The sequence below is a fragment of the Malania oleifera genome, chromosome 12, assembly GCF_029873635.1.
Source record: "Malania oleifera isolate guangnan ecotype guangnan chromosome 12, ASM2987363v1, whole genome shotgun sequence".
Classification (NCBI taxonomy): Eukaryota; Viridiplantae; Streptophyta; class Magnoliopsida; order Santalales; family Ximeniaceae; genus Malania; species Malania oleifera.
This window is the reverse complement of record NC_080428.1, coordinates 74,745,804-74,758,280: the sequence shown is the minus strand read 5'-3', so window position 1 is coordinate 74,758,280 and position 12,477 is coordinate 74,745,804. Positions and strand designations below refer to the sequence as shown.

General features: G+C 35.4%; 2 protein-coding genes across 2 annotated transcripts; one reads left to right on the top strand and one right to left on the bottom strand.

Annotated features, from left to right (window-relative positions):
- Positions 1 to 1,040: 1,040 nt before the first annotated feature.
- LOC131144567 (MLP-like protein 423) lies at positions 1,041 to 2,295 on the top strand. The gene is made up of 2 exons (XM_058093269.1): positions 1,041 to 1,277; positions 1,745 to 2,295. The coding sequence occupies exons 1-2, from the start codon at positions 1,094 to 1,096 to the stop codon at positions 2,023 to 2,025; spliced, it is 465 nt and encodes a 154-aa protein (XP_057949252.1). The 5' UTR covers positions 1,041 to 1,093; the 3' UTR covers positions 2,026 to 2,295.
- Positions 2,296 to 9,724: 7,429 nt separating this feature from the next.
- Positions 9,725 to 10,930, bottom strand: LOC131144603 (MLP-like protein 423). The gene is made up of 2 exons (XM_058093335.1): positions 10,697 to 10,930; positions 9,725 to 10,267 (listed from the first exon to the last, which is right to left on the bottom strand). The coding sequence occupies exons 1-2, from the start codon at positions 10,878 to 10,880 to the stop codon at positions 9,987 to 9,989; spliced, it is 465 nt and encodes a 154-aa protein (XP_057949318.1). The 5' UTR covers positions 10,881 to 10,930; the 3' UTR covers positions 9,725 to 9,986.
- Between the last annotated feature and the right edge of the window lie 1,547 nt (positions 10,931 to 12,477).

Genomic DNA, 12,477 nt, shown 5'->3' with positions numbered 1-12,477 from the left:
AATGAAAACAAACTGAGACTCGATCGGATCTCTCAAGAGGGTCCTCCAATTTTCGAGGCACGAGGTCAACTTTATGTGTCGGGTCTTCTCGGAGTAGCCTGGTTGAAATTGGGGTGTCGACAATTCCTATTGTTAATTTTTATGCTAACTATTATCCTTAAAGTAATAATTATTTTTACTAGTATTAGTACTTGCAACTGTTTTTATAAAATGAATCTGATTCCATAAAATGAAGATCAACTCTAGCGGATCTAGGTTGGAATTACAAAATTCTGTAACATTCATGGAGTTTTTCAAATAGGTGTAATGATATATATTTTTGGGTGAAATTCTGTAACATTCAAAGAGTTTTTGGAATATAACAATTTATCTTTCGGGTTTCAAAAATTATTTTAAAATTTTAAATTTATTTTTATTGATATTAAGTTTTGTAAAAAATAAAATTGTATCCTCAATAAAATTATATTAATGTTAAAAAAATATTAATTTATTAAATTAAATTTTAAAAAATTAGAACTATAATGTCTTAAAAATTAAATAAGTAAATCAAAAATTCAATTGATTCTTAAAATGACGAATTTAGTTGGCCCAATCGATTCGAGTCACCAATTGATTGACATGACAAAAATTTTATATTGTTTTCAAAGTATTAGGTATATATATATATATATATATATATATATATATATATATATAAAATGACGAATTTAGTTGGCTCAATCGATTCGAGTCACCAATTGATTGATATGACAAAAATTTTATATTGTTTTCAAAGTATTAGGTATATATATCGCATTCAAATTGGCCACACCTGAAAATATCAATAACGTTGGTGCAGGCATGGCAGGGGGAAATTGGTGAGTTCCCCAAATAAAATAATATTTCAAGAAGGCCGCCAATGTGGATATTGGAGAGCTCCCCAAAAGCAAAAAGATAATGTTATCAAGGGATGCATAATTCCATCAAAATCCTATTTCTCAAATGTATTGAGCAAGCCAGCTCACTGGCTATATATACCGTCAAATTGTTACATATCTTTCCTCATCAACTTCATTTCTTACACTTGCTTCCACTTTAGCTTTCATTTTGCAGCATGGCTTCAAGGGATAGAATTAATGTGGATGTGGAGGTGAAGTCCAATGCAGATAAGATGTGGGAAAGCCTCAAGGACTCTGCCGTCCTCTTCCCCAAGGCCTTGCCTGATCTGTACAAGAGCATCCAAGTTCTCGAAGGTGATGGCAAGTCTGTTGGCTCTGTTCATTTCAAAAATTTTCGAGGTAATTAATATTTGCATGATTTTGGTAACTAAAACTAGGGATCTATTTGAGCCGAGTTGAGTTGATGCAATAAAATAATCAAACTTGAACTCGACTCAAAAATATTAAGTCTGAAACTTGATTGCAACTCAATCAATTTCAAAATTGTTAAACTTGAACTCAACTCAACCATAAGTTCATAAAACTCGAGTTCAACTAAAATTGACTCAATTCAGTTATAAATACACACACACACACACATATATACACACACACACACATTTACACACACACACATATATATATATATGGGCGTGTGTGTGTGTGTGTGTGAGTGTGTGTGTGAGAGAGAGAGAGAGAGAGAGAGAGAGAGAGAGAGAGAGAGTACCACTTTTACCTAAAAGCTTAAATTATAAGGTTGTGTAATAATAATGTGTATCAAGCTTTAACAATATAAAAATGATCCAGGTACGTGTTCTATTTTGTAGGGCTACCTCTAACCACGGTGTTAAAGGAGAAGATAGATTCAATAGACGAAGATAACAAGACACTATGTTATAGCATAATCGAGGTGGAGGAGTCCAGCTACTACAAGAATTTCAAGGCCCAAGTGAAGGTGGTTGAGAAGGGGGAGGGGAGCTTGGTGAAGTGGGAGTGTGAGTTTGAGAAGGCAAGTGAGGTTGCAGCTGATCATCATCCAGCCCTCTATTACAAAGACTTTGCAGTGAAAAACTTCAAACAGTTGGATGACTATTTGCTCAAGGCATAGACATATATGGAAGAGATTAACACAAAAATCAATTTCTCCTTAAATAGTTATCATGGTCCAATCTAGCTAGCTAGTCAACAGTGAGCCGCATTACTAATGTGGTGTATAGTAACCTGTAGTGTATATGCTTTGTGAGCCAAGTTAATAAGTTATGGTTAGCACAATGCATTAATAAAATATCATTTCAGTGGTCGATGCACCATGGAATGATGTGAGTAATAACAAATAGTACTTTGATGGAAGTAGTATTCCACTGGTTATTTAAAGCAATGGTGACTAAGGTGGGAGCCTTATCAGAGTAACATTACGGCATTGCAACTGCTTTTTCTACTCTCTTTTGTATGTATGTCCATAACTTAGTGCTTAAATCAATCTTGAGCAACTAAAATTATGACTTGGAATTTAAACTCGGTCAACTAAAATAAATGAGATAAACTCAAGTTTAGATTTGAAAGCCAAAAACTCACCTAAAACGAAATGGCCAAGCCCTTGCCACCAACATATGCTCTATGGGTTTTCTTTACCACATTTGAACATTAGTATAAAAGATGATTTGTTTGAAAGTTGTAGATTTCAAGCATTGGATTTGAACTTGTTGAATGAAACATTAAAATTTTTTGCTACATTAGTTCAAATTAACAAAAATTTAAACTCAAGGTTCGAATTTAAGCTCCTAAAATATATTTAGATCAATCTTAATATTGCTTGCTTTTTCGTTAATTAATATGCTGCCTACAAGTGCTTTTTAAAGTTTGAACATAACCTATTGTAGACACCCTAATTTTAACCAAGCATTTCTGAGGAGACCCTTTGCAATAAAAATTGACTTGAATCCTAGGAATGGGAGGATCCAATTGAGTCCCATTTATTTCAAAATTGAGTCATTTTATTTCAAAAATTTAGTTCCTGGTTTCTCCTTAATATCGAGTCCCTGAGCATGTATAAAAAAATTGGTCTGTGTACATTTAAAATTTAAGTATAGGTATTTTGATTTTCTTTAAATGTAAATTTCTTTTAATTTTTAGATTGAGTTTCGAAATTGGAATCTCAAATTGAGTCTTTTAATTTTTAAAAGTGAGTCTTCAATTAAGGTGTTTTTTATAGTCATTTTTATTTAGCTTGAGTCCGGGTCCTCTTTTCAGGGAATTAAGTCTGATGCCGGTTCGGTGAAGGAGCGACTCACGGCTGTGGTGACCAGATGTTGACCGGAGCATGGGTGGCCGGAAAGACAGCGACACGCCGATCGAACACTGAGAAACTAGCGAGAAGCCGTATAAGGATGACGTGCTGTTTGCCGGAACTAAAAAAAAAAAACTGAGAAAGATGGCCGCCAAAACACAAACAGCGCCGGGCTAGTTGGTTGCTGTTGCTTTTGGTGCCTTCGTGCTCCAACAGAGGACTTCCAATCTGAAGACCTCTACAGTAGCCTCCTTCGATGGCGCCGTTGGTGCCTTCCCACCTAAACCCGTAAGGCCGTGATGGAGGGGCTCGGGAGTTGGTGCTGGCTCTTCTGTTTGGTACTGGGATGCGGCGTGGAGTTGTAGGGATGGCCGGAGAGCTGTGGCGGCTGATTCTATGGAGCGGCGGCCGAGTGGCCAGTCGTTGTTGGTTGAGAACGTGATCAAGAAGAAAGGGACGCGCTCGGGTGCTATCGGGCTAGTGGAGATGCAAAGGGGGAGAAGATATCAAGGTGGTATGACTGGGAGGACAGCGGGATGGGGTGGCGGAGAAAGAATAAGGAAATGGTTTTTTTTTATTTTGGCTCTTTGGCTTTGCTGTGCGCACGTCCCCCCCCCCCCTTTTAATAAGATCTAACCCTAAAAATCCTTCTTTCTCCTTTCCTTTTCATTTTTATATTCCATTCATATTTTAATGGTATAATATAATAATAGTAATGAACAATACCTACTAATACTAATATAAAGATAATACATAATAATACCAATATAACTAAATAATATATAAAATTATGATAATAGAGATACTAATACTAGTGACAACAACAATAATAATAATAGCTATAATAATCTAATAATAATAATAATAATAACCGAAATAAATAATAACAATAATAATAGTAATAACAAAGATAAATAAATAAATAAAATAATAATAATAATAGTAATAATAAAGGTCATACTAATAATAATAATAATTAAAAATATGTCAATAATAATGAAAATAACAAACAAATATAAATAGAAATAAAAATAAAGTAATAATAATAATACTAATGAAAAATAATAATAATAAATAAGATAATAGTAATAATAGTAAAAAAAAAAATATACTAATGATAATAAAAATAATAATGAAAATAATAAATAATAATAATAATAATAAAGTACTTATAATAATACTAATGAAAACTAATAATACTACAGAAAAATATAATAATAATAATAAGTAAAAAATCAGATAACATAAATAGTAATTAATATAATAATGATAATAATAATATCGTATACATATATTGGGCCTGGGTAAAAAATGTGGGTGTCTACAATGCAGAAGGAATGAACATGCGGTAATAGAGAAGATGGTTATAACTCATCAAGGATTATTGATTGTTTACCATCAGTTACATCTCGGTAAGTAAAGTGGGTGGTTTGATGCGTTGAGCCGAAAGTCCCATAATGGTGGCTTTTTTCATAGTAGTAGAAATTCACAGCCGGCCCGATCCAGGTGGGACTTGTGGGAGGCTTGGCATGAGTCAGTAGAGAGTGACCATCAGGAATTTATTTGACAAACTGTGGTTTGCCAACCTATGCTATATGAAATGATTAACGCAAAGCAGCCTAGAATAATGACGTGGAGTTTGACGGAGATGATGGAGAATTGCAGGACAGACAGGGGGAGGAGTTCAGTATTTCTAATGACGGAACTCTAAGGTTCCATACCAAGCTGTGTGTGCCTATAGATTTGGTCATCAGAGGACGATCGTGAGGAGGCTCACAAATGTCCTTATACACGGTTCATCTGGGCAGCACTAAAATGTATAGGATCTGTGAGAGTATTTCTAGTGAAGCGATATGAAGAGAGAGATTGTTGAGTTTGTGCAGTAGTGTTTAAGGTGCTAGGAGGTTAAGGTTGAGCACTAGATGTCGGCAAGCAAGCTACAACCACTTTACATCTTAAAATGGAAATGGGATCACATTTTTATGGACTTTGTGACGGGTTTACCGCCGTACAACAGGGGCAGAATGCTATTTGGGTGGTCGTTTGTTGACTGACGAAGACCGCTCACTTTATTCCTATAAAGTCAACTACTTTATGGATAGAATAATAAATATATATTCAAAGATGGTACGATCACATGGTGTGTTGGTGTCTATAGTATCAGACCAGGACCCACGTTTCACGTCACAGTTTTGGAGGAGCTTGCAGGAAGCTCTGGGTCTCAATTGTCATTAGCCACGAATTTCATCCTTAGATGGATGGGCAGTCATAAAGGATGATTCAGATATTAGAGGATATGTTACGGGCATGTGTGCTAGCTTTTGGGGGTAGTTAGACCCAGTATCTGCCGCTGTAGAGTTTGTGTACATAATAGCTATCAGACCAGCATCAGCATGACACCTTACGAGACTATATATGGTAGAGATGTCGTTCTCCTCGATACTGGGAGGAGGTAGGTGAAAGGTGAGTTTTGGGACCAGAAATAGTACAACAGGAATACAATAAAGTCCGGCTTATTAGAGAAAGAATCAGTGCAACTCAGAGTTGGTAGAAAAGTTATGCAGATAATCGCTGCCAAAAATTAGAATTCGAAGTCGGAGACTATGTATTTTTGAAAATAGCGCCACTGAAAGGTACTATGAGGTTTAGAGGAAAGGTAAGCTGAGCCCTAGGTTTATTGGCCCTTTCGAGATACTTGAGAGAGTGGGATCAGTTGCCTATTGGCTAGCCTTACCACCAGTTTTATCCAGAATACATGACGTGGTTCACGTTTCTATGCTGAAGAAATACGTCCTAATCCCTCCCACATGGTCAGTTATATGGGGATAGAACTTGGAGAATCATTGGCTTATGAGGAGATACCAGTGCAGATCTTTGACAGGGAAAGAAAGGGAATTGCGTTATAAGAGAATTACATTATTGTAAGTCTTGTGGAGGAATCATTCGGTGAAAGAAGTTTCATGGGAGCTTGATGATGAATTATGACAGAAATACCCAAATATATTTAGTGGGGTTCAACAGTTAACGGGAAGGGATGCAGGTAAGTATGTTATGTTTCCTTTGTGCAGGTTAGTTAGTATATTTAATAATTTTCTGTTAATAGGTAGTATTTTTGGTTGAGAGAATTTTTTTTTCTTTTATGTATTTGTAATCTCCCAAAACCCTAATGTAACCACGATATTCCTCTGCCACAAGTGAGGGTAAGTAATAAATAAGTAGCCAATTTTCCTCAAAAATGGTGTTCAATACAGATAGTAAATTTCGATGATGAAAATTTTATAAGGTGTGGGAGAATTAGAGACCTGAAGAATTATAGAAATTAAGTAAATAAAATAAAGGAGAGAAAAGGATTTTTCAAAAGGGGTTTCACCAGATCTCGTTGATGAGGTGCAGATGCTCTTTGACGAGACATTACCAAGAGGGCTGATTTAGGGCCTGAAACTCGTTGACGAGGAATAAGTGTTCGTTAACGAATCTCCCCTTATGGATTCGTCGACGAAGAGAGTGACGTATCTCGTCGACGAATCTGGTTTTATAAATATTCTAGGTTTAGTTTCCGTGAAGGATTTGGCATGCAAGTTTCTCCTCTCTCTCTCTCTCTTTCTCTCTCTCTCTCTCTCTCTCTCTCTCTCTCCTCTCTCTCTCTCTCTCTAAAAATGTCTCTCCCTCCTTCTCTCTTCATTCTGGCATTATCCTTCGCCAGTTCGATGATCGAAAGCCGCCACACTACTTTTGGAAGATTCTTTTCAAATCTTTTGGAGTAGTTTGTTGGTTAGGCTAACTTGGGCAGCATCCCAAAATCTAGGTAAGTTGTTTATTTTAAATTTTATAAGGTATTTGGTGTTTCTAGACTGAGGGAAAAATGCTTTAAATAGAATAATACTAAAGTGTTGTTGGGAAAAATTGCAATTTCAGGGGTGTTGAGCTGGGGAACACACGGGTTGTAGTTTGGAAAAATTTTGTGGGTTTCTAGGTAAGACAAGTAAGGGGATTAAATTAAGTCAGCCTTTCTATGAAATTATTTTATTATTATGCAACACTTAATTTTAGGAAAATATGTATGATTTAGAACTATATTTGGGAATACTGTTGTTGAACAAGGAAATTATTTTAACACATTTTATATGGAAATATGTTCAGAGTAAATTATGAGTTTATAAAGCTATGTACATTTGTGTGTGGCATGAGTATTACATTTTCATGAAATTTTGTTATATTGAAATATTATGATTTTTTTCCAAGATAAGTATGTTATGACAGTTTTAGGAAAACCCTAAAATACTACCCGAAACTATGGTTTTAAAAATTATGATAAGCAGTGCAAGAATTATAATTATTACATTATGAATTATAACCGCGTAAATGCGTGATTTTTACATTATGAATTATGCCGGCGTTGACGCTGTGTGATTATGTATGATGTAGAAATTATGAAATATGTTTATGTTATGTTTACCCTGAAATATGAAATTGTTATGTTCAATATCATGAAATGTATTATATGTTATCACAACCTGTATAACTTAGTTTAGTTTTATGAAGCATGGTACCGTAGCCGTATGTTTACGTTTACGTTATGTTAGTGCTATCCACACATCTTATATAAAGCGTGGGAGATGGTAGTCGATGTGGCGTTATGGGAGTGTCGTAGTTCCCCTGGTAGTCTGACACAGGTGGAACAGGCCCATCGTACTTACGCTGTAATCGATATTGACTTGAACATGGTCGGCCCAGCCATTGCTTAGTCTAGCCTTCGGGTCGCACAAACCCTGTCATATGGGGGGTAAGACATGACAATAGCTAACTAACTATCTATCCTGGGTAATAATTCAAGTATGATATGGTTTGTATAAGATGATTTTGCAATAAAGAAATTTAGTATGTTAAGCTATGTTATCATAAATCATGTTTTAATTCAGATATGATACTACTATTTATACCAGTTATGAATTATATATTCTTTATATGTATATCATGAAAAATACTTATGTTGCCACACGCTATATTAGTTTATCTCCCTTACTGAGAGGTGTCTCACTCCAGCCATACAAAACATTTCAGGAAATCGAGGTAGAAGGGCGGATAGAGCTCTGCAACGGTAGGAGTTGGCCGAACCACCCTTTCAAGGGGGTAAGTAGGTGAGATAGGGTTAGATGGGGTTTTTTTTTCTTTTTTTTTTTTGTGATTATGACCGTAGGATACTTTTTGGGTCTTTTTGTGGATGACTGTATATATAATAAATGACAGATTCAGTAGAACTTTAATATGGTTTCCGATGTTTTATGGCATGCATTTAATTTTATGTTTTCCATTACTTAGGTATCAAAGTTATATGACAGATATATCCTTGGTACCTAAGGGTCTAGGTTGATCACGACTATGACAACTTAGCAAGATTATTATGTATGTTATTATGTGGAAAAGGAATATATATATCTATATATGGAAAATAGGCAGGTCATTACACCTTTAGTTGCTGCCTCCTCTTTGTAATTTATAAGCCCCCCTAAGGTTCTAAAAGAAACCCTAGCATGCCTTTGGACGTTGAGTGGATGGTAGCTTGTGTTTCGTGGGCCACTCATGGCCTATGCAAACCATTTAATATGCCCAATTTTACTTAAAAGAAAAGCCTGAAAAGACGAGTTAATTCCCGGAAAAGAGGACCTGGACTCAAGCTAAAATAAAAACGACTCAATAAAATACCTAATTGAATGAACTCAATTTTAAAAATTTAAAAGACTCAATTCGAAAACTCAATCTAAAAATTAAAAGACTCAATTTAAAATCAAAATAGCCTAGACTTAAATTTTAACATGACGAGAACCAATTTTTTAGAACATCCGGCACTCGAAATTAAGGATAACCAGGACTAAATTTTTGAAATGAAATGACTCAATTTTGAAATAAAATGGGACTCAATTGGATCCTCTCATTCCTAGGATTCAAGTCAATTTTTATTACGAAGGGTCTCCTCAGAAATGCTTGGTTAAAATTAGGGTGTCTACAATAGGTTATGTTCAAACTTTAAAAAGCACTTGTAGGAAGCATATTTAATTAACAAACAAGCAAGCAATATTAAGATTGATCTAAATATATTTTAGGAGCTTGAAATTCGAACCTTGAGTTTAAATTTTTGTAAATTTGAACTAAAAGTAGCACAAAATTATAATGTTTCGTTCAACAAGTTCAAATCCAATGTTTGAAATCTAAACTTTCAAGCAAATCATCTTTTATACTAATGTTCAAACGTGGTAAAGAAAACCCATAGAGCATATGTTGGTGCAAGGCTTGGTCATTTCGTTTTAGGACTTGAGTTTTTGGCTTTCAAATCTAAACTTGGGTTTATCTCATTTATTTTAGCTGACGAGTTTAAATTCCAAGTCATAACTTAGTTGCTCAAGATTGATTTAACTTATTTGCAGCACTAAGTTATGGACATACATACAAAAGAGAGTAGAAAAGCAGTTGCAATGTCCATAATGTTACTCTGATAAAGGCTCCCACCTTAGTCACCATTGCTATAAAACCATGAAATACTACTTCCATCATAGTACTATTTGTTATTACTCACATCATTCCATGGTGCATCGACCACTGAAATGATATTTTATTAATGCATTGTGCTAACCATAACTTATTAACTTGGCTCACAAAGCATATACACTACAGGTTACTATACACCACATTAGTAATGCGGCTCACTATTGATTAGCTAGCTAGATTGGACCATGAGAACTATTTAAGGAGAAATTGATTTTTGTGTTAATCTCTTCCATATATGTCTATGCCTTGAGCAAATAGTCATCCAACTGTTTGAAGTTCTTCACTGCAAAGTCTTTGTAATAGAGGGCTGGATGATGATCAGCTGCAACCTCACTTGCCTTCTCAAACTCACACTCCCACTTCACCAAGCTCCCCTCCCCCTTCTCAACCACCTTCACTTGGGCCTTGAAATTCTTGTAGTAGCTGGACTCCTCTGCCTCGATTATGCTATAACATAGTGTCTTGTTACCTTCGTCTATTGAATCTATCTTCTCCTTTAACACTGTGGTTAAAGGCAGCCCTACAAAAATAGAACACGTACCTGGATCATTTTTACATTGTGAAAGCTTGATACACATTATTAGTACACAACCTTATAATTTAAGCTTTTAGGAAAAAAGTTGTACTCTCTCTTTCTCTCTCTCTCTCTCTCTCTCTCTGACACACACACACACAGACCGATATATATATATATATATATATATATATGTATATATATATATATGTATTTATAATTGAATTGAGTCAAATCTAGTTGAACTCGAGTTTTATGAACTTATGGTTGAGTTGAGTTCAAATTTAACAATTTTGAAATTGATTGAGTTGCAATCAAGTTTCGAACTTAATATTTTTAAGTCGAGTTCAAGTTTGATTATTTTATTGCATCAACTCAACTCGGCTCAAATAGATCCCTAGTTTTAGTTACCAAAGTCATGCAAATATTACTTACCTCGAAAATCTTTGAAATGAACAGAGCCAACAGACTTGCCATCGCCTTCGAGAACTTGGATGCTCTTGTACAGGTCAGGCAAGGCCTTGGGGAAGAGGGCGGCAGAGTCCTTGAGGCTTTCCCACATCTTATCTGCATTGGACTTCACCTCCACATCTACATTAATTCTATCCCTTGAAGCCATGCTGCAAAATGAAAGCTAAAGTGGAAGCAAGTGTAAGAAATGAAGTTGATGAGGAAAGACATGCAACAATTTGACGGGATATATAGCCAGCGAGCTGGCTGGCTCAATACATTTGAGAAATAGGATTTTGATGGAATTATGCATCCCTGGGTAATATTATCTTTTTGCTTTCTCCAATTTCCACATTGGCGGCCTTATTCAAATATTATTTTATTTGGGGAACTCTCCAATTTCCCCCTGCCATGCCTGCACCAACGCCATTGATATTTTCAGGTGTGGCCAATTTGAATGCGACATATATATATATATATATTAGGTAGCCAAGGAGTCGAACCTAATACTTTAAAAACAATATAAAATTTTTGTCATGTTAATCAATTGGTGACTCATATCGATTGGGCCAACTAAATCCGTCATTTTAAGAATCAATTGAATTTTTGATTTACTTATTAATTTTTAAGACATTATAGTCCTAATTTTTAAAATTTTAATTTAATAAATTAATATTATTTTAACATTAATATAATTTTATTGAGGATACAATTTTATTTTTTACTAAACTTAATATCAATAAAATTAAATTTAAAATTTTAAAATAATTTTTGAAACCCGAAAGATAGATTGTTATATTCGAAAAACTCTATAAATGTTACAGAATTTCACCCAAAAATATATATCAGTAAACCTATTTGAAAAACTCCATGAATGTTACAGAATTTTGTAATTCCAACCCAGATCGACGGGAGTCGATCTTCATTTTATGGAATCAGATTCATTTTATAAAAACAGTTGCAAGTACTAATACTAATAAAAATAATTATTACTTTAAGGATAATAGTTAGCATAAAAATTAACAATAGGAATTGTCAACACCCCAATTTCAACGAGGCTACTCTGAGAAGATCCGACACATAAAGTTGACCTCGTGCCCCGAAAATTGGAGGACCCTCCTGAGAGACCCGATCGAGTCTCGGTTTGTTTTCATTGAGTCCCGGTATGTTTGCTGAGTCCTGGTTTGTTTTCAATGGGTCTCGTTGTTTTTGTCGAATCCCAATTTTATTTTCAATGAGTCTCATTGTTTTTGCACAACCTCGGTTTGGTTTCGTTGAGTCCCGATGTGCCTACCGAGCCCCGATGTTTTTAATTGAGTCCCGATATTTTAAAACTAAGTCTCGGTATTTTAATGGAGTCCCGGTGCACCCACCCGCAGACCCCTACAAACACTTGCACCCACCTGCAGACCACTGCAAACCTCACACACACACACTGCTACACACACTGATTCACGCTCCATTTAACTCACCTACATACCCACGCACTTATACACAATAAAATACAGATCATTAACACATGCATACCCGCACATGCACACACGTACATAGCATGCATGCTACACACCCATGCACGCACGCACACACCCTCGCATGCAAATAACACCCATGCACGTGCAACGCACCCATGCTCACATGCACCGCGTACCCATGCACACACATTTTTCACACTCCATGCACACACTAAAACACATGCCAACTTGAGTGCCTTTGCCAACTTGTGCGCCCCAAAGGCACTGAGTCAATCTTCATTTTATGAAATCAAA

Coding starts and splice junctions, on each gene's coding strand:
- LOC131144567 (XM_058093269.1), top strand. CDS start 1,094: ATGGCTTCAAGGGATAGAATTAATGTGGATGTGGAGGTGAAGTCCAAT. Junction 1,278..1,744: donor TCATTTCAAAAATTTTCGAG/GTAATTAATATT, acceptor TCTATTTTGTAG/GGCTACCTCTAACCACGGTG.
- LOC131144603 (XM_058093335.1), bottom strand. CDS start 10,880: ATGGCTTCAAGGGATAGAATTAATGTAGATGTGGAGGTGAAGTCCAAT. Junction 10,268..10,696: donor TCATTTCAAAGATTTTCGAG/GTAAGTAATATT, acceptor CTATTTTTGTAG/GGCTGCCTTTAACCACAGTG.